This window comes from Lepidochelys olivacea, assembly GCF_965140295.1.
Source record: "Lepidochelys olivacea isolate rLepOli2 genome assembly, chromosome: 11".
Taxonomy (NCBI): Eukaryota; Metazoa; Chordata; order Testudines; family Cheloniidae; genus Lepidochelys; species Lepidochelys olivacea.
Window position 1 is genome coordinate 70,865,660 of NC_140421.1, and position 22,218 is coordinate 70,887,877.

The following is a 22,218-nucleotide window of genomic DNA, read 5'->3' on the forward strand; positions in this document are numbered from 1 at the left end:
GCTTGCCCAAGCCTCAGGAAGTCAGGTCTACTGACAGCAGAGCCTGGGCAGTGCTATGAATAGCACTAACTTTTTCTTTTATGGCATCTGCCATGAAAAGAATATAGTGAAGATCTTTTAAATATCATCATGATCCAACACAATCCAATTGTCATAATGGAGAATACTGGATTTATATAAAGTAGATCACTGAACTCTGAAATTAAGACCATCTTAGTCTCTCCCTTCCAATTCTCACAAAGCAACTAAAAGAAACCAACAGTTTATTTTACATTCCATCCAAAAAATTACATTAAAAGAACATTGTTCAAGGTTGCAAAGTCAGAGGCTCTAAAATAAAGAAATACTAGACTTAAGAATGTCTTTGCAACCTTAATTTGCCCACCTTGTGTGTATGCATTATAATACCGTCTTTAATACATGATCATATTTATTTTTGTTAGGGTTGCAAATAATTTTTCCTGGTGTAGGAAGTTACTGTGAAAGTGAGTCAGATTCATTGATACATTACTTAAACTACTTTGACTATCCAAATATCTTTATTTTCTATTTAGCTCTAATGTCATTACGTTGGAAACACAGTAAACTTCAACTTGTCTGGTATAATGCAGACAGTGGGCTGTATTAAAGAGGGTTTGTTAAGGTATTTGTATTTTATGAACGGGAATAACAGTGCATTCCTTTTTTTCTTCAGACTGACAGCTGATATTTTATTTGAGACATAAACATACATTTATGATAAGATTTGGTGGCAGAGGTTTTACTATTTCTGCTCAGTATTTGGGCAAAAGCTAGAGGATATATTTATATTAGATGTTGATGATGAAATGCTTTCCATTCCAGCAGCAGCTAAGGAGGGTGTTAACAGCAACTAAAGCTAGCCATTTGTAAATCAGTAGGTCTACATAACTTGCACCAAAGAGTTTTTTAAAAGTTGTCTGGGGAGCTTTCTGGACCATTAATGTTGATTTTCAATGTTATGAAACACATTGGGAAGTTCCAGAGGATGGAAGAAAGCTAGTGTTGTGCCAATATTTAAAAGGGTAAATGGGGAGATTTGGGTAATGACAAGCACCTCAGCCTGATATCAGTCTCAGGCAAAAAAACAGAATGGCTGCTACGGGACTCAAATTCGCAGGTTCCAAGACCAGAAGGGACCACTGTGATCATCTAGTCTGACCTGTATAGCACAGGCCAGAGAACGTCCCCAAAATAATTCCTTTTGAATTGGAGCAAATCTTTTAGAAAATCTTTTAGTCTTGACTGTAAAAGTTGTTAGCGATGGAGACTCCACCATGACCTTGGTAAATTGTTCCAATAGTTAATGACACTCAGTGGTACAAAAAATTACACCTTTATTTCCAGTCCGAGTTTGTTAGGCTTCAACTTCCAGCCCACTATCAAATATTTGCTCCCAGTGAAGATAGTTATAGACTGTAATTGTCACCCCTTAACCTTTTCTTTGTTAAGCTAAATAGATTGAGCTCTTTGAGTGTATCTCTATAAGGCTGTTTTCTAATCCTTTAGTCATTCCCATGACTTCTCTGAACAAATCAATATGGAGTTATGGAAAACAGACCTTTTCAGACTTTATATCTTTTTTTGATGGGATTACGAGTTTGGTTGATAAAGGTAATAGTGTTGATGTAATATACTTAGATGTCTGTAAGCCATTTGACTTGGTACTTCACAACATTTTGATTAAGAAACAGAAAAAACACAAAATCAATATGGTACATATTAAATTAATTCAAAACTGACTAACTGGTAGACCTCAAAATATCATTGTAAATGGAGAAACATCATTGAGAGGGTGCATTTCTAGTGGGGTCCTATAGGGATTGGTTCTTGGCCCTAATAGGGTTGCCAGGTATCCGTTTTTTGACCGGAGCACCCGGTTGAAAAGGGACCCTGAAGGCTCCGGTCAGCACCACTGACTGAGCTGTTAAAAGTCCAGTTGGCACGGGGCTGGCAGGCTCCCTACCTGGCTCTGCATAGCTCCCCAGAAGCAGCAACAGGTCCCTCAGCTCCTAGGCAGAGGGACGGCCAGAGAGCCTACATGCACTGCCCCTACCTCGAGCACCAGCTCCACAGCTCCCATTGGCCAGGAACCATGGCCAATGGGAGCTGCGGGGGTGGCACCTGTGGGTGGAGGCAACGTGCAGAGCCACCTGGCTGCCCCTATGCCTAAGAGCCAAGGGACATGTCACCACTTCTGGGGAGCTGCCCAAGGTAAGTGCCGCCTAGTGTCCACACCCCTTTCCATGCCCCAACCTCCTGCCCCAGCCCTGAGACCCCTCCCGCACCCAAACTCCCTCCTGGAGCCCACACCCCAAACCCCTCCTGCACTCCAACCCCCCTGACCCAGCTCAGAACCCCCTCCTGCACTCTGAACCCTTGGCCCCAGCCCAGAGCCCCCTCCTACATCCCAAACCCCTCATGCCCGGCCCCATCCCAGAGCCTGCATCCCCAGCCCTCTCCCACACTCTGAACTCCTCATCCCTGGCTCTACCCCAGAGCCTGCACCCGCAGTCGGAGCCCTCACCCCCTCCTGCAACCCAATGCCCAGCCCGGAGCACCTTCCCGCACACTGAACTCCTCATTTCTGGCCCCGCCCTGGAGCCCACACTCCCAGCCGCACTCCTCACCCCATCCCACACCTCAAGCCTCTGCCCCAGCCCGGTGAAAATGAGTGAGTGAGTAAGGGTGGGAGAGAGCAAGTGACAGAGGGAGGGAGGATGGAGTGGATGGGTGAGGGGCCTCAGAGAAGGGGCAGGACAGGGGGTGGTGGAAGGGTGTTCGGTTTTGTGCGATTAGCAACTTGGAAATCCTAGGCCCAAAACTATTTAACATTTTTGTAAATGACCTGGAAGAAAAATATAAAATTATCTCTGATAAAGTTTATAGATAACACAAATATTGGGGAGGTGGTAAATAAGGAAGAGGACTGGTCATGACACAGAGTGATCACTTGATAAGCTGGGCACAACCAAACAATATGCATTTTAATACATCCAAATTTAAAGTCATACGGCTAGAAAAAAAGAATGTAGGGGGACTCTACCTTGGGAGGCAGTGACTGTGAAAGGGAGTTTTGGGTCATGGTGGCTAATCAGCTGAACATGAGCTCCCAGTGCCACTCTGGCCAAAAGCCTAATGTGATCCTTGGATGTATAAACAGAGAAATATCGAACAGGAGAATGGAGGTTATGTTACTTGTATTTGACACTGGGTGTGACCACTACTGGAATATTGTGTCCAATTCTGGTATCCACAACTGAAAAAGAATGTTGATAAACTGGAGAGGGCTCAGAGAAGAGCCATGAGAATGATTAAAAAACTGGAAAACATTCCTTATAGTGATAGAGTCAAGGAGCTCAATCTTAGCTTAACAAAGCAAAGGTTAAGGGGTGACTTGATCACAGTCTATAAGTACTGACACAGGCAACAGAAATTTGATAGGACATTTCTATCTTGCAGACAAAGGTTTAAACAAGATGTCTGGAAACTGAATCCAGACAAATTCAGACTGGAAATAAAGTGCAAATTTTTAACAGTAAATGTAATTAACCATTGGAACAACTTATCCAGGGTTGCAATGGATTTGCCATCACTGAAAATTCAAGATTGTAGGTTTTTCTGAAAGAGATGCTCTAATTCAAACAGTAATTAATTCAGGGAAGCCCTATGACCTGTGTTATACAGGAGGTCAGAGTAGATGATCACAATGGTCCTTCCTGGCTTTATAATCTATGACTCTAACAAATTAGCTGATGGAATCAGAAAGTTTCAGGCTGTCATAAATATAAAGGGAAGGGTAACAACCTTTCTGTATACAGTGCTATAAAATCTCTCCTGGCCAGAGGCAACATCCTGTTACCTGTGAAGGGTTAAGAAGCTCAGCTAACCTGGCTGGCACCTGACCCAAAGGACCAATAAGGGGACAAGATACCTTCAAATCTGGGGCGGGGGGAAGGCTTTTGTTTTGTGCTCTTTGTTTATGGGGTTGTTCTCTCTTGGTACTGAGAGAGGCCAGACAGAAATCCATCTTCTCCAACCCATCCTAATCCAAGTCTCCAATATTGCAACCAGTATAGTTAAGCCAGGCAAGGCGGATTAGTTTATCTTTTGTTTTATGTGAATTTTCCCTGTGTTAAGAGGGAGGTTTATTCCTGTTTTCTGTAAGTTTAAGGTTTTGCCCAGAGGGGGATCCTCTGTGTTTTGAATCTGAATACCCTGTAAAGTATTTTCCATCCTGATTTTACAGAGATGATTTTTACCTTTCTTTTTTTTTTTTAATAAAATCCTTCTTTTAAGAACCTGACTGATTTTTCCATTGTTCCAAGATCCAGGGGTTTGGGTCTTGGACGGTTTTGTAACAAATTGGTTAGGATATTATTCTCAAGCCTCCCCAGGAAAGGGGGTGTTTAAGGCTTGGGGGGATATTTTGGGGGAAGAAGTCTCCAAGTGGTCTCTTTCCCTGTTCTTTGTTTAAAACGCTTGGTGGTGGCAGCATACTGTTCAAAGACAAGGCACAGTTTGTACCTTGAGGAAGTTTTTAACCTAAGCTGGTAAGAATAAGCTTAGGGGGTCTTTCATGCAGGTCCCCACATCTGTACCCTAGAGTTCAGAGTGGGGAAGGAACCCTGACACAGGCTATCAAGGGTGTTTATTCTACTAAAAAGCTTAGTATAATCTGATAATAGTAGTTTTAGATTGTTTTAAATTTTCATAATGCTTATTTCTTTGTGCTTAGTTTTTGTTGTTGCCACATGTAACCTAGGAGAATATGCTTGTTAAAACAAGAGTAAATGAAGAACTGAAGTGTCTTAAATTAGTTAGATGACACTGTAGTTGCTAAAGAAGCATTTTGGCTGACTGAAGAATTAGATCGTTTTCAAATAGATTCATAGATATTAAGGTCAGAAGGGACCATGATGATCATCTAGTCTGACCTCCTTATAAACACACATGAAGATATTCCTTGAGCACTTGTAGCAAATGACTTTTTAGTCAATCATATTTCTTTCAAGAGGGATCAAGTATACTTATCAGATAAAATATTTGCATGTTGGAGTTCATTCTGTTATCATGGAAACAATTTGTATTGCCATCCTTCATGTATTCAAAGACTGCGTTGTATAATTATTAGACCTATAGAATTTGGAATAGTTTGTAGGTTCCATTTAGGAGAGGGTCACTGGATTAAGGGTCATGGTCTTCTGCTTTGAAAGAAAAAAATAAACATTGGCAGGGGGAAATTTACAACAACAGTTATGCTAGAAAATAGGCCATATTCTCATCAGTGTGAAAGGGGTTAGAGTTGTACAGCAGTTTACATACATGAACCCTAAGCATTAATAGGAAATGTTGGCCGCTTGCGGACTTTGGGACATGTGAGCAGAGTGCCTGTCCTGTGTCTGCAGTCCTCCCCGCCCCTCACCAGCAACAGCAGTGCAGCCAGCAGCATAGCTGGATACTACTTCCCCCTCCAAGGGGGAAGAAACTGTGTGGAGGGAGTTAATGCTGTAATAAATCTCATTACCGTGCCCGGTACAGTGCAGTGTAAATTAAGGCATCTTGGAGCTGGAGCATACAATGGAGAACAGCTACTTCCTAGCTCTGGACCCTTTCTGGCTAGCCATGTCCCATTCATCCACTCAACATGCATAATGCAATACAGGATCTTCGATATGGAATAGCTACTGGTGGTTATCTGATAGGGATGCAGTACTACTGTCATACTGCAGAGCTGTCTTTACACACTTTGCAGCCACAGACAACAGGGATATTCTTCTGATTTTGCCAGGGAAAGCATGCATTTGCTTCCCTCCTCGTCTCAAAGCAGAGGGCATTATATTGCCCTCAGGCTGGAGAAGCTGCAATAGTTAGATAAAAGGCTGCTCCTTAGAGCATGGTAAGGTAAAATTCAGCATATGGTAATCTCTTCTCCACGTAAATTACTCAAATTTCTATTCCTGCTGTTGTATTAAAATTCACCAGCACAATACCCTTCTTTGACCAAAGAACTATCTTTTCATCAGCCTTGTGAGTTTGGGCAAGAGCAGGTGCTTGAAAGCTACTGAGGTGCAGTGTTACAGCTGGTGTTTAGTGAAGCAGGCTTCCTTGTCTTTGCTGTGGTTTCCCATTACGTTTGTGCCACACAATCTTTTATCCTGTGTTCACTCTGTTACACTACTGAAGAATGAAATCGGAGAAGGTAGAAGTGCAAGGCTGTTCCTGTTAACAATGCTGTATTTACTTTTTCCGGTGACTAGAGTGTGTCAAGCTTTATCCTCCTTTATTTTGCCCCTTTGCTACTGAATCTATAGAAAATCATTGACTGGCCTGGAAATAGTTAAGGCAATTCATGTCATTCCACTGTATGCTCCCTCATCCTGGAATAGCTTGGGAAGAATTTTAAAACCAAGCTTAATTTTAGGGATAGTGAGCAAGTTTGACCCAAAATTTTGTCCAAAACTGGAATTGAAAGGTTTAGAACAGAACAGGTTTGGATAATGTTTTTGGAAGTCAGCTAACCTTTCATTCTCATGGGCCTCAGGAACTACTAATTCTTTCTGTGATCAAAAGCCAAAATATCCCAAGAAAGAGGTTGGTGTCCTTAAGGTATCTCCAGCCCATTCCGTACTTGAGTGTCCAGCCCTGTGTGAGAGTGCTTGAGGGGGCTTTTCTTCCTTTACCCTGAGGTAGAAGTCTGCCAATGGGGAGCCACACTTCTGCTTGTGTATACCGATCAGCAGAAGGCCACTGCACAGAGTGTGAGCTGTCCCCTGCAGTGGAGTAACAGCCCGGCTGTTGCAGTTTGCACTCCTCTGTGTCGGCCAAATTATCTTCCGTGACATCTGCTGGAGCATAGCTCGTCTGTCCTCATCATCCCCACAGAGTGGGTTGCAGCTTCCAGTAAATCACAGTGTGGCCCAAAGTATTTTGATCTCCCTCTGCTGGCTTTGCAGCAGAAGTTAACTAATTGTTGCTGGTTCACAAAAATTGGTTGACATAAGTCACTAAGGCCTCAATCCTGCAAATAGTCAATGGAACAACTCCCATGCTTAACATTAATTCTGTAAACACTTCAGCATGAATGTGGAATTGGTGCAACAAAAATAACCAGATTAATTTCAGCTTTGTTGAAAACAGCACTTAAGTTAGTTTTTCCACACCGGAAACAAAATGTCAGGTGGAAATGTATTGTCAGGCTTCAGACGATACAGGAATATTAAATAAGTGTAAAATAAATTGACAGTGTTTTAAATAATTTTTGTGTCAGTTTGACCACAGAAATGTATCTTTAAGCCTCATTTTTAAATGAGTAGGTCATATTTTATTCTGAGTAATAAAAATAAAGTTCAACCTAGAAGAAGCCATACTATGGCACAAAGGCTGGATGATTAATAAAGTATTCTTGATTGACTACTAGTATCTGGACTTTGTTTACTCTCCCCGGGAGCATAGAGAGTTGAAGGAACACATTGATCAGAAAGGCAGGACTCTCTTTTACCCCAAAAGCCATAAATGCTGCCAGAATGCACTTCAGGGCCTTTGGAATTAAGTGAATGTATATGTTTTTCTCATCCCATTACTCAGTGTTGCTTATTTTCCCCTGTAACATTCCTTGCCTTTCAGCTGCTATGGCAATCAGCAGTACTGCTTATACTTCGTGTGTGTGTGTGTGTGTGTGTGTGTGTGTAACTTTGAGAACCTGGGCTCTTGCCCTCCCCTGAACTTCTTCTTCTAAGGTTGGAAGTATGAAAATTACACTCAGTTGCATTAGTTCCCCCCCAAACACTTAATATAGAGTAGGTTAGACCTCCAAATACTCGTCCTTCCTGCATCTCCTCATCGCTTGAATCACACTTTCAAAATTTGAATGTAGTCATTTACACTCTTTATAGTTAACTGCAATTGCTACTACTCCTGACACTGATTCCTACCACTACTGAGTAAGCATGTTGGATGCCCCAGGAACAATTATAGACCTTCATTCTGAAAACACTCATGCACATTGTGATGTTCTATACCTTGGGGGAGCGTGCTGTAACTTCCATATTCCTCATTTTCATATAATCCTGATCTTACATATAAAGCATGCCTTGTAAGGTATCAGGGGAAAGGTTATGATCTGCTAGAAGTCATTTCTCTATCCATATATGTCTATCATTAATGCATATAAAGTTATGAGAATTGTGTAGTATGGTTGTCACTAACACATGCTGTAAGTTGGGGGAATCAGCCAGATATTAGCTCCCCAGAGGCAACAGCAAGGAAAGTAACCAACGCCTGGGTGGGATGTCAAACAATCCATCAACAGCCATTGTCCAGCAAGGGAGCTACAATGCAATGACTCACCTGCATGAGGCCACAACAGTAATGCTCACCTGACTCGGAAGTGGGGGAGCAAAGCCAAGGGGAAGGAAAGGACCTAATAAAAGGAAGAGACATTTGCCATGCCCTTCCTCTCTCTTCCACCTACATCTACAGACACCACCACACCAAGTGACTGAAGCACTGATCAAAGGGGAGAGCCTGGCTGAAAAGCAACCAGCCAGCCTGTGGTGAGAAGCATCTAAAATTGTAAGGGCATTGAAAGTGTTAAAATCAGCTTAGAATGCATTTTGATTTTATTGCATTTGACCATCTGACATGTTATGTTTTGACTTATAATCACTTAAAATCTATCTTTATAGCTAATAAATCTGTTTATTTTACCTGAAGCAGTGCATTTGGTTTGAAGTGTGTCAGAGGCTCCCCTTGATACATATCAATTTCTTTGTTAAATTGATGAACTTATATAAGCTTGCAGCGACCAGAAGATTTAACTGGACACCGCAAGATGGAGGTTCCTACGGTTGTGTCTGGGACTGGAAATATTGGCTAGTGTCACTCAGTTGCAAGTAGCTGGGAGCAGCTTACATGCCAGAGGCTGGGCATGAACAGCCCAGGAGTGGGGTTTTTTACAGTAGAGCGAGGTAAGGCTCGTCTCCCAGAGTCAAGGATTGGAGTGAACTAGCAGATCACCAGTCCGGATAACACCAGAGGGGAATGTCACACACATATTTAATTTTACTACCATGTGTAGCCCTACTGAATTCCATGCGACTACCTGGGATAGTAACGTTAAGTATGTGCATGAGTATCAGCAGGATCAGGGTCATAATTATGACCTTCACCCTAATGGGTTAAATCCACTTCTGATATAACTTCACACGCTAGTACATATGACCCTAATGACCATTGCCTAATAATGAAGGAAAGGGAGCCAGTCTTCATGATGTCTTTATGACAGTTCCTAGTATATATCACAACTAGCAAAGATTTTCCTTTAAGATTAAAAGAAAAGTCAGCAGTCAGGATTTTGTTTCACTCTTTCCTTGGTGGCTCGAAGCCATTTTTACCACAGGTCCCTCTTTTTCTAGAAGACAGGGGTGCAGTGCCCTTTCAAGCTTGTGGGAAGAAAACTGTAGCAAATGGGCAAAATGAAAAGTGAGTTAAGGGCCCTGTGCTGCCTGGTTAGTAAGGTGGGGATGGCTCAAGGCCCTCACACCTCTCCTATGGTCCCTGGGCTGTGGCCAGGCACTCCCCTCAGCACAGAAGTTGCTCCCTCTAGCACACAGGGAGCATTAGCCACTCTGACAGAGGGAGAATGACTGTAGAAACTAATGACAGGATTCAGAGTAGAAGCCATGTTAGTCTATCCGCAAAAAGAACAGGAGTACTTGTGGCACCTTAGAGACTAACAAATTTATTAGAGCATAAGCTTTCGTGGGCTACAGCCCACTTCATCGGATGCATAGAATGGAACATATAGTAAGAAGATATATATATATACATACAGAGAAGATGGAAATTGCCATACAAACTGTAAGAGGCCAATTAATTAAGATGAGCGATAATATATATTAATTAGCCTCTTACAGTATGTATGCTGACTTACACCATGTGAGAATCTGCCCTTCATTGTTTTGATGTCATTCTTTTCCCTCCTTTTTCTCTTCCTTAATGTTTTATACTTTATTCCCCCCACATACACACTTCCCATCCTTTCGTTAGATTGAATGTTAATGCTGAAAAAACAGAGAAACATTTCATGATCTCCACAGACATGAAACCGATCCATAACAACATGCTTGCAGTAATTTGTCATTATCTTACACTTATCTGATACTATTTTGCCTTACGTTAACATGCTTTAATTTTTTTAAAAAAAGATTCAAAAATATAAAAAGAAACTGAATAGTAGCTGGCACAATGGGAGAACACTCGGCATTCTCCACAGACTGGGGAGAGAGAAAGAGGTTATTGTAAAATGTAGTGGACAGTTGCATGGGCAGTTTTGGTTGCACTGATGCCTATTGTCAGCTCTGAAACAACTTGCATTTGAAATGTTGTAGCCTGAGGAAACCCACTGTTCATAAATCAAGCCTGTAGTTGGGGTACAGTCTATAGGCCCAGACATCCTAAAAGATTTATAACCTCCCCACTGCAAATTGATTCTAGATACACACAGCTAGGAAAGTACAACAGCGTATTGTGTTCTTCTGTGCTGGAGTACCCCATGAGTCTCATTGGTTTCCGTTCATCTGAGTCCCCAATTCTAAGAAAGTGTACAAAACCCCATTGATCAATTGGCTGAGCTGTCAGGGCACAGCTAATGGTGTTCTTGTTTGTGCCAATCTTTCCTATCCCAGTGGTTTTATTTTGTTTATCTCTTGCACCTGGGTTAATTGCTGCAATCTACTGAGTCACTTGGTGCAATGGGATGTAAATGAAGTTGGAAGAAAGGGGGAAATATCTGGGTGGGCTGTTAATGCATTAAGAAGAGCAGGGCCAGCTGCTTCCTGCTGAAGCTGAAAAGTATAGTATACACTTTAAAAAAAAATAAAGCATGTAAATTCAATAGCAGGCTCAAATTGTTAAAATTTTTGCTGATCATTCTAGTCAGTCAGAACATCCCCATCAATATCCTGAAGAAATAAACAAATATAGAGAGCTCAAGCCATTATGTCCATGATGAGAGACCTTACTAAAATATTATCCTGTCATCTCCATAGCCTCATTACAATTGCAAGTATATCATTCAGTATGATAAAATGCATAGGCATGAGGGAACAATATGATTGGCTTACAAAGATTCCAACCCACACAGTTATGGATGACAAAATCACACAGGTTACAGCTGCTTGACCTCTTCATCACAACAGAAAATTAATACACAACTGCATTCTCAGTCCCAATCAGACCAGTAAGATAACAGGTCCAAAATGGTTCTATAAAATGTAACAGACATAATTCAGTTGTATCCTTGTCCTGCTCCTTTACTCTTGAATGTGTTAATAATCCTTCTGCTAGGTACCAGTGACAGCAACAAGGGCCAGTTTGAATGTAACTAGGGGTCCTTCTCTAAGATAAATAGATATATGATTCAAACCCCACCCAGAACAGTACTCTTGTTTCTGTCTCTGGAAAATAAAAATAAAACTTTCCTTGTCACGCTTACAGGAAGTTTTTTCCCCACTCACAAGCGCTCGAAAGTCATTCAGAAATATGGAACACAGGAATCTTTAATTTGGGGAAAAAGGCGAACACAACCAAAAGAAACATGACACAAAACAATGACATATATTTATATATTAGAACCTGAACAACCCAAATGAATACACCAAGAGTCTGGTCATCTCCCAGTCCAGCTTATGGAACTCCAGAACCCTGTATCACCACAAACTCCACCCACTAAAAACCCCACTCACAGGTTGAGTTAGTCTCAGTGGTAACCAAAGGATATCCAGGGGCGGCTCTCCTCTGCTTGTCAGCTCTAGACCTCAGAGAACTATTCTGCCAGATCTGACTCCAATGAGCAGCAACCTAGGCCAGTCCAGTGCTTCCAGGTCTGCCTGCACCAGCTGAGTGAGCTAGGACACTGTGAAGTCAGCTCACTATTGCCACCACTGGTCTGGTCAGGACTTCCTGTGGAACCAACTCTACTCCACTGCTACCAGTGAGGCCTCTGCACAGAGCCAGCTCTGCTTCTCCATCACTACTCAGGTCAGGCTTGACAAAGCCCTGGCTGGGATGATTTAATTGGGGATTGGTCCTGCTTTGAGCAGGGGGTTGGACTAGATGACCTCCTGAGGTCCCTTCCAACCCTGATATTCTATGATACTCCAGACAGACCTCTCTATGGAGTTTTTCACTGAGGTTAGGGAATCACCACATGGGGAACACAGTGCAGAACTGGACCCTAGGTTAAAATCCCTATTCTCTAGATAAGAATTCTTCAAGACAAAACTTCCTATCTCTTTGTTGAGGCCAAGCTTTGTTATCCAACCAAAGTCTGTTTCTTGTTCAGTCAGGGTGATTCCTCACCCATGGCATATCTTGCACAGTTCTATGTCCTTTAATGAGCACAGTACCGGCAACAACCTATTATCACCTTTACACATGAAAACAAACATTTCCAACCAAAACAACAAAAACTCAATAGTGGAATTATGGGTAAACAATATTACAATTCATGTAAATGAAGTTAGCCAGAGCTGGGTTTTCCACTTCTCCCCAACAGAGGGAACAGAGAACTCCATCCCTCTAGGTTTTCTAGCCAGGGTGCTTGCTTTAGTTTTTGGGTGAAGTAAAACTTTACTTTCAGCTTTAGATACAAATCTCCTCAGAATTCTGAGGGAGTCAGGTCTGGTTTTTTAGTTGCCACTTCTACTTACCTTAGAGATTTAAACCATGTTATTTATTTGTATTACAGTAACTCAGAGGCCCCATTCTCCTAGGTGCTATACCATGCACATAGTGAGAGGCAGCCTCTACCCTGAAGAAAACACAGTGTAAATAGACAAGACAGATAAAAACAGCATTATTAACCCCATTTTGCATATTGGTATCTGAAGCACAGGGAGTTTAAGTAACTTGACCAAGGTCACACAGAAAGTCTATGACAGAGCCAGGAACTGATGCATATCCTGAGTCTCAGCCCATGGCCTTAACCACAAAACTATACATTCTGTCATCTGAGGTCCTTTCTCACATTATTTTCCTACCTTACTAGCTGTCATGCATCAACATTTGAGAGACTTAGGATGAACGGTGAAAGCAGAGTTCCAACCCATTGTACATGGCAGTTCCTTTCTTAGTTCAGGATTTCCAGCATTGCTCTGAGACTGAGTGCTCTTTTTAGAATACCTCTTTAACCATTCCTATGTTCCAGTTTCCATCTTACAGTAGCATGTTCCAATATACTCTATGTTGGCACTGTAAAAAAAACAAACAACTAGTGCTGATATAGCACTTTCATCAGTAGATCCAAAGCACTTTTCAAAGGGAAGTGAGTATCATTATGCCCATTTTACAGATGGGGAAATTGACGCATAGTGAGGTGTAATAACTTATGCAAGGTCATCCAGCAGGCCAGTGGCAGAGCTGGGACTAGAACCAGGCACTTATTTTCTAGGCCACACTACCTTCCTTGATCCCCCCACAATCATTGCTGTTGCAGCCAGCCTAGAAAGACTGGCTTGTAAGAGAAGCCTGCTGTTATTGTCACAGCCTGTGGAAATACAAGCAATTCCTTGCAGAACCTACAGTTTCCAAGATGCAGGTGATATAAATTCCATGTCCACATTTTGCATCATATTGCCAATGGAAAAAAAAATCACCACCATTGTAACCTTTAAACTCCTTTTTGATGCTGCTGCAGCCCAATTCCTGACAGGAGAATAAAAAGGAGAGCTTAACATTTTATTTTTTTAAATTGTAACCACTGGACATTGAATCATGCAATAAGGGTTGTGACGCCTGACGTACATGCCTTAGGTTCTGATCCTGCATTGACTTCAGTGGAGTTTCACATAGGCACAGGGGTCTGCCTATGCAGAGCTCGTTGCTAGACTGGGGCTGTTGTTACAACTATATTTTGTGGTGAACGCCAAGAATTTCTAACTTTTTAATTTTATTAAAGCATAATTTTGAAACTCCTATTTCTAAAGCTGCTTTACTAGTAGAGACAATAAAAAAAGAACTATGGTTTAATTCAGTAACTCTGCTTTAAAATACATTTTAGCTAAGTTTTTTTAAAATCTTTTGGGAATTAAAATGCACTTCAGTGCTTGCATTTGTCAGCTAGCCACACTTCTGGAGTCATAGAGACACTCAATACCTGTGCTACCAATTGTGTGCTAATCAATGCATATAGCTGCAGCTAAGATATTCTTTTCTCCTTTCTATTAGCACTTATAATAAGATGTGGGCAGAAGCCCAAGAAGCCCTCAACGGTCTGCTCCAGAGGGAGATAGAAGATAAGCTCCTAAAGGTACAGAAGGATCGCATAACAGTGTTCCAGATGTTAGCCACCTTCTACATTAAATATGTGCAAATTTTCTGTAACTTGGAGACTGCCTACGACCAGATTGTTCACCCACAAAAACGGTTAGTGATTCGGCAAGTGCTGGACGGAGTGATGGGCCGTATCCTGGAGCTAAAGAATGAAATGGTGGAGCTGGAGAACTCGGAGTTTCATTACTTTGATGATATCCTGCAAGATCTTAAGCTGTCCCCTGTAGGTATACTTTTATCATAAGCAAGTTAGGAATATATTCTGTATATTCTATATTCTAATGTAAATCGCTTGATGTCAATGAATCTATGCTGATTTACATTATCTGAGGATCTAGCCTAGTATTTACCAGAAAGTCAATACTATTTAACAGCACTGGGCTAATTCTCTGTTGGTGTAAATTGGCACAGCACCATTTATTTCAATGAAATTGCCCCAATTTACATCAGCCGAGAACTTGGCCTACTATATGCTCACTAGTTTACTGCATAGTCATGTATTTTTGTTAAAAATAACTACACAGAATATATTCATTCGCAAGTGAGATTTTCACATGGGAGAATGATTTTAAAAATGAATCTGCTTGATCAATATGTTATATTTCAATATGTCTGGAATATTATCAAAGATGTATAGTTTTTAATAAAGGTTATGTCTTTCCTTTATGTCTGACTTGTTCTGCTTGGTCCTAAAGTGAACTCATGCTAGAATAACAGCTTCTATGTTAATAATGCAACATTGCAAATCCACCCTGATTTTACTGTAGGGTCACATAGGATGGTCCACTCAGGACCAAGCCACAGCTGATGTCAGAGTTCAGTTTGATTTGCCTTCTGCTTCAAGATGAATCAGTTTGAGCTCATGACTCTCTCAGAGGTTACAGATAAAACTAGGTGGGAAATAGACTGGTCCTGTGGTTAGTTCTCCAAACTGCCACCTGAGAAACTTTAGTCTGCCCTCTCATTGCAAGACAGGAAGGGGCTGGGACCACATTCAATGTCTAGGGAAAAGGATTGCCTGGTAGTAACCCTTCTATCCAATTTAAGAGCAGTTGTCTGAAGGACATCCCAACTAAACCTCAACCCTAGTAAATACAGTGGAACCTCAGAGTTACAGAAATCTCAGGAATGGAGGTTGCCCGTAACTCTGAAATTTTCATAACTCTGAACAAAGCACAGTTTGGGCTCCAGAACCAGCAGCTGACACTCCAGGCCAGGATTCAACAGCAGTTGAGCCCCCTACTCAGCTCCAGCATGAATTTGCAAGCTTATCCCCCTCCAGGCGGGGGGGGAGGGGGTGTGTGTGCAAACAGTATGTCCCCCTCCTAGCCGAGGGGGGCATAAAAACAGTGTCGTCCCCCCCACCTGGCGACGGGCGAAAGCTGCGCAGACCCCAGCACTGCTCCTGCTCTGCTGGCTCCGGGCATGGGGGACAAGCAGTCCAGCTGTGCCTATCTTTAAGATGCAATACAGGCACAGTACAGTATTTGCTTTTTTGTTTTGTTTTGTGTGTCTGCTGCCACCTGATTGGTTACTTCCGGATTCACACGGTGTCCCATTGACCGCTAAGTCCCTAACTCTGGTGCTTGTATCTTTGAGGTTCTACTGTATGGCCATAATATGGATCCTTGAAGGTTGAAGGTGTAAAAACCAGATGAGAAATAATGGTGATTTGATTGATAATTCCTTTTGTTTCTGACAACTCTACCTGTTGTCAAAGTTGGGTACTGTAGGTAACAGCTTTCTAATGGAAAAGTAAACAAAGGTATTGTTTAAATGATACTATTTTCTGGATCCTGGTTATAATGTGAAAGAAATTTCCTAGTGGTATCTTAACATATTGTAGAATTAGTTCTTCGGGTTTTAGATATGAAACATGTTGCAGCTTTTAACTGATTATTTTGCCATATAAATATGTATAGTACAGTGATCGCTACTTATTTCAATCAACCATCTTTCTGCTATTTTATTCATAGCAGAGAACTATTTTGACCATCAGAAGACATATTGGAGAATATAAAGGCATCATTCAGAATCTGATAACTCAAAATATATTAGATTTTTGTAAAAACCACAATTATGAATATCACTGTATTTTGATGATTTATAGGTAAATCAACCAAGAGAGAAAAGTTGATGAGTTTGAAATGTAACATTTTTAACATCAGGTATTAAAAAAATGAAGACGAATTCTCGTCCCTCTGCCCCACCTTAGAACTAACAAGGCATGGTGTACCTGCTGAGTGAAGATAGCATTGAGATGTTTGGGGAGGCTGGTTTAGAACTATTCTCAACAGTTGATGACAACATAGACTTGACTATATTTTTATCTGTAACATCCTTGGCTCCAGTACTAAGGTCCTGGTCAATGCACACAACAAACTCCATATATCTAGATGGGACTTCCCCCATCTTTGCACCAGGGCCCTTACTTTCATCAGTTGTGAAGGGCTTGTAGTCCAGCATAATCATGATAACAGTGAGGAATATTCAGAATTGCTAACTCTTAGGCATGTTACATCTGATGGATGATTCTGAGGTGCACTGGTTTTATTTTTGGTATGCCATTCAAGCATTTGAGCTTTATTTTTCTCCAGTTATCTGTGTGCCACCTTTCTCTAGTTCACCTTCAGACATGGAATCTACCTATCTATGGTAATTATACAGATACTTTTTAATGTATTTATCCTTACTACACCTATGTAAGGTAGGGTATGGTTAAAGGCTCCATCTGTGACTTGATGTTTGTGGACAAATATCACAAGCCTATTGTTTCACAATGTTGTGTCCTACAAAGTGCTTGAGAATGAAGGCTGTCCTCTTTTGGCTGCCTAATGCTTGGTGCTAGGCCTTTACCTCCTCGTACCGGGTAGAAGTCAGTTAGGCTGTGGGATTGTCTTATAATCAACCATAAAGAGTCTTGCATCCTTGAAAAACTGTGGAAGTGTTCATAGAATCATAGAATATCAGGGTTGGAAGGGACCTCAGGAGGTCAACTAGTTTAACCCCCTGCTCAAAGCAGGACCAATCCCCAACTAAATCATCCCAGCCAGGGCTTTGTCAAGCCTGACCTTAAAAACTTCTAAGGAAGGAGATTCCACCACCTCCCTAGGTAACACATTCCAGCATTTCACCTCCCTCCTAGTGAAAAAGTTTTTCCTAATATCCAACGTAAACCTCCCCCACTGCAACTTGAGACCATTACTCCTTGTTCTGTCATCAGCTACCACTGAGAACAGTCTAGATCCATCCTCTTTGGAACCCCCTTTCAGGTAGTTAAGAGCAGCTATGAAATCCCCCCTCATAGTGTGGGGGCCAAAACTGGACACAGTACTCCAGATGAGGCCTCACCAATGCCAAATAGAGGGGAACGATCGCGTTCCTCGATCAGCTGGCAATGCCCCTACATATACATCCCAAAATGCCATTGGCCTTCTTGGCAACAAGGGCACACTGTTGACTCGTATCCAGCTTCTCGTCCACTGTAACCCCTAGATCCTTTTCTGCAGAACTGCTGCCGAGCCATTCAGTCCCTAGTCTGTAGCGGTGCATGGGATTCTTCCGTCCTAAGTGCAGGACCCTGCACTTGTCCTTGTTGAACCTCATCAGATTTCTTTTGGCCCAATCCTCTATTTTGTCTAGGGCCCTCTGTATCGTATCCCTTCCTCCAGTGTATCTACCTCTCCTCCCAGTTTAGTGTCATCTGCAAACTTGCTGAGGGTGCAATCCACACCATTCTCCAGATCATTTATGAAGATATTGAACAAAACCGGCCCGAGGACCAACCCTTGGGGCACTCCACTTGATACCGGCTGCCAACTAGATATGGAGCCATTGATCGCTACCCATTGAGTCCGACAATCTAGCCAACTTTCTATCCACCTTATCGTCCATTCATCCAGCCCATACTTCTTTAAGTTGCTGGCAAGAATACTGTGGGAGACCGTGTCAAAAGCTTTGCTAAAGTCAAGGAACAACACATCCACCGCTTTCCCCTCATCCACAGAGCCATTTATCTCATCATAGAAGGCAATTAGAATAGTCAGGCATGACTTGCCCTTGATGAATCCATGCTGACTGTTCCTGATCACTTTCCTCTCCTCTAAGTGCTTCAGAATTGATTCCTGGAAGACCTGCTCCATGATTTTTCCAGGGACTGAGGTGAGGCTGACTGGCCTGTAGTTCCCAGGATCCTCCTTCTTCCCTTTTTTAAAGATGGGCACTACATTAGCCTTTTTCCAGTCGTCCGGGACTGACGTTGTGTTGATTTCTTGATCATTCTAGGGAGTAGCTCATCATTCCCAGCATAGAGATGGAGTGCACATCTCATTTCAGATTTTTACAGCCAAACATTGCTTCATGTCTGAAGCAAGAAAGTGCTCCCTGAAACTGCTAAATGGAACAGGCTCATCTCATCATTGCTGGGGCCATCAGGACAGAAATCTGCAGACAGACTTGGAAATAATAGTGCATACATTTCCCTTCTCTGGGAAAAAAGGAGCATAAGTGAGATATTCATATAGGAACAGGTGAGGAAAACCAAGAGAACAACTTATGACACAGCATGCTATTAAGAGCAGTCAAAAATTAAGATGGAAGAAGCAGAAAACTAGGCCAACAATGTAGTCAGAAAACCTCTCAAATCAGGCCTCTGCTGTGATAGAGACAATTATGTAAAAAGAGGCAAAAACTCTCTATGCCATGACACAAACCCAGTCCTGAGCTTTCCCTTACATACACTACCACAACAGGGGGGCCTGGGCTCCAGGACAGGAGCCACTAACAGGAAAGCTAGATGGGCTTGCTACTCACATGTGGTAAGATGTTGATTTACAGAAACTGTTTTCCTTAGCACTTGAGCCTTCCATCACACTCTCGCACTTTAGAGTTCACAAAGCATAGAAACATAGAGTATCTCCCAGGATCTTTAGCTAGACATTGGTGCTGTTTTAGTGGGCATCCAATGCCTTTTCACCTCGCTGCTTATGCACTGTACTGTTGCCCATATCTGAAGTGATAGCCAGGGTTCTGTAGAAACAAAAGCAACAGTCCATTTGCTTGAGTGAATATTTTAGCCATTTCTTTAATAAAATCTTTGTTAATGGCACCATTATGTTCCAGGTCTATCAGGAATCCAAAACAGAGACTGCTGTCAATGTGTTTTCATGTTTGCAGCGGCACAGTAGTCATGTTTAGTCCCAGAATATTAGAGAGACAATGTGGATGCGGTAACATCTTTTATTGGACCAACTTCGGTTAATGAAAGAGTTAGGCTTTCAAGCTTACACAGAGCTCTTCTTCAGTTCTGTGTGAGCTCGAAAATCTGTCTCTGCACCATAACTAGTTGGTCCAATACAAGATATTACCTCGCCCATCTTGTCTCTCTCATGCCTTTTCATTAATTTGTACTTGCCATTAAGGACTGCTAGTGATAGCGTACTCTTGGAAGAATTGCCTCAATTCATAAGCAAGGTTCTAACAATCAGTTGTGCTACTCAGTAATGCCTTGGCTTCTGCTAATTCGTAGATCTTTTGGGGGTTCTTCTTTCTCTGCATGTCTCTCAAAGAAGCCCTCTTCTTTCACTTCTCGGCATCAGTGAATAATCCTGTAAGACAACAATCAATGGAAATGTGAGACAGTTGTAATTTTTATGATACAAGTGAGTAAAGGCAGACTTTGTGTAGACATTTCCAATCATTCTTGATGCTGAGAGGTGATTAGATACTACAGGGGATAAGCACCTTAGAAATACTGAAGAGGCTGGATAATTAACCTGGTATTAATTCCTTGTAATAATATCAATGCAATACAGCTGATTTGTTTTCCAAGAGGTTGATTAAATAATGTGGGAGGATCATACTAATGAGTTTATTAAAATAAGTGGAAGTCACTGTCTGTACATTTTTTAAATACCGGCAAACCCTGAAATGTTCAAAATAGTTGCTAATTTTTTAATTTGGAATTGCACAATTTTAAAAAATGCTGCGGAAATCTGTATGAAACTGGATTCATTTTTTGTTGTTGATTTAGACCTTGAGTAATTGCAAAGTAATAGCACAGCAGCTGTTACATAGGTCAAGTCACACAACACTCCTGGAAATTCAAGAATCTTTAGGCCAACTTAATTAGTCTGTAAAGGAAAGGTGTTAAGGTAATAAGCAACATGGTTTTAAACAAAGCTCTAACAGTGTCCCATGAATATTTCTCTCCCCTAGGAACACATAGAAATCCCTATTCCAAGGTATTTTATTAAGGAGAAGCTGAAGGTGCTGAGAGAGAGGGAGAAAATCCTTGCTCAGATTTTAATTAATGCTGGATTGCAAGACATCAAACCGGTTAGTATACCATAGGTACCGTAATTATCCAGTCATCTGCCTACCCTTTTACCTTGTAACTGAACATTTTTTCACACATATGAGTGAAGCAGATACATTTTCCCCATACCAATCTATAATGAAACATTGAAGTGAGAAATATTTTTGTAGTATATATTTAATCAAACTGCATTGATGGGTGAAGCACAACTGAAAAGAAACATAATGTACATTTCCACCAGGAAGGAATGTCTTCAATCTGAGCAATATTAACAATGGTAACTTTGCAAAATAATCTGGCTTCATTTTATGCTGTGAAAGTAATAGAAGGGCAGCATTATGGCCCCAGTTCAGCAGGGTACTTAAGCATATGGCTAACTTTTATTGCACAAATAGTCCCACTGATTTCAACTTAGGTACATGCTTAAGTACTGTGCTGAGTCAGGATCTATAACAAGAACAGAAATCACAGTGAAGGTTGCATAACTATTAGCATTCTAATCTCCCATTTTAATTGTTTATAACATTCTGAAAAATTCCTGTGCTCTTTTCTGTATAGCTATGCTGCTGCAATAGCTAGGAGAAGAAAACTGAAATTTGGCATTGAGACAATCCGTAGAGCGGAGAAGTGTCTTTGAACAACCTGGTGAAAACTGGTTTTGAGCTGATGGAGTTAAGACTCTTTGCAAATAGAGTGCTGCATATGTGCAGTACTCTTTGGAAGCTTTCCTGCCCTCTAAACTACTAAAGTGCACAACTGTGCATTAATTCTGGCTAATTTAGAGTCATAGACTTTATGGCTATAAGAGATCACTATGATAATATAATCTGACTTCCTACAACACCCAAGCCATAGAATTTCACCCTGCAGTGGAGGAAATTATTCTTCCCTACTAGGTACGTGAGACTCTCAACACCAAAAATTTGTGGTTGAACTAATCTGGACAGTGAAAATAAGGAGTTGAGCGAGGGCTCCTGTGCATTTCATAATGAACTAACAAAAATATTCATAGGCAGTTCCTTAGTCTCAATCCCTGCACATCTTAAAGTGTCACGTATCAGAGGGGTAGCTGTGTTTGTCTGTATCCACAAAAACAACAAGGCACCTTAAAGACTAACAGATTTATTTATTATATGCCTGCATCTGTAATTTTCACTCCAGGCATCTGAAGAAGTGGTTTTTTACCCACAAAAGATTATGCCCAAATAAATCTGTTAGTCTTTAAGGTGCCACCGGACTCCTCGTTTTTATCTTAAAGTGTGTTTGCCTACCTGTGCTCTGCCCACCTCCCTCACCAAGAGTGACATACTAAGGATGAATCTGCCTGGTGTGGAGCCAGATTACATGGGAGTGAGGACTTTACACATCGTGTACTCTAGTGTAACTGAAGGGCAGGTCTCTCTTGACATGCTACCACCCTGTGAGGCTTGTAAAGCTGAATAATCTTTTTTATTAACACAGTTTATATATGTGCTCTGTGCTCTGCTTCCAGTTAATTCTGTCTACTTATTTCCTGTGCTCAACTACTACCACTGAGATTGCTGTTGAGT

General features: G+C 41.5%; 1 protein-coding gene across 1 annotated transcript in view; it reads left to right on the top strand.

The window, feature by feature from the left end:
• Positions 1-22,218, top strand: part of DRC11 (dynein regulatory complex subunit 11) — a 160,049-nt gene that overhangs the window by 2,522 nt on the left and 135,309 nt on the right. Inside the window, exons 2-3 of the mRNA XM_084643329.1 lie at positions 14,248-14,575; positions 20,569-20,688. Coding sequence (XP_084499455.1) covers positions 14,248-14,575; positions 20,569-20,688 — 448 coding nt within the window. The remainder of the gene's footprint in view (positions 1-14,247; positions 14,576-20,568; positions 20,689-22,218) is intronic.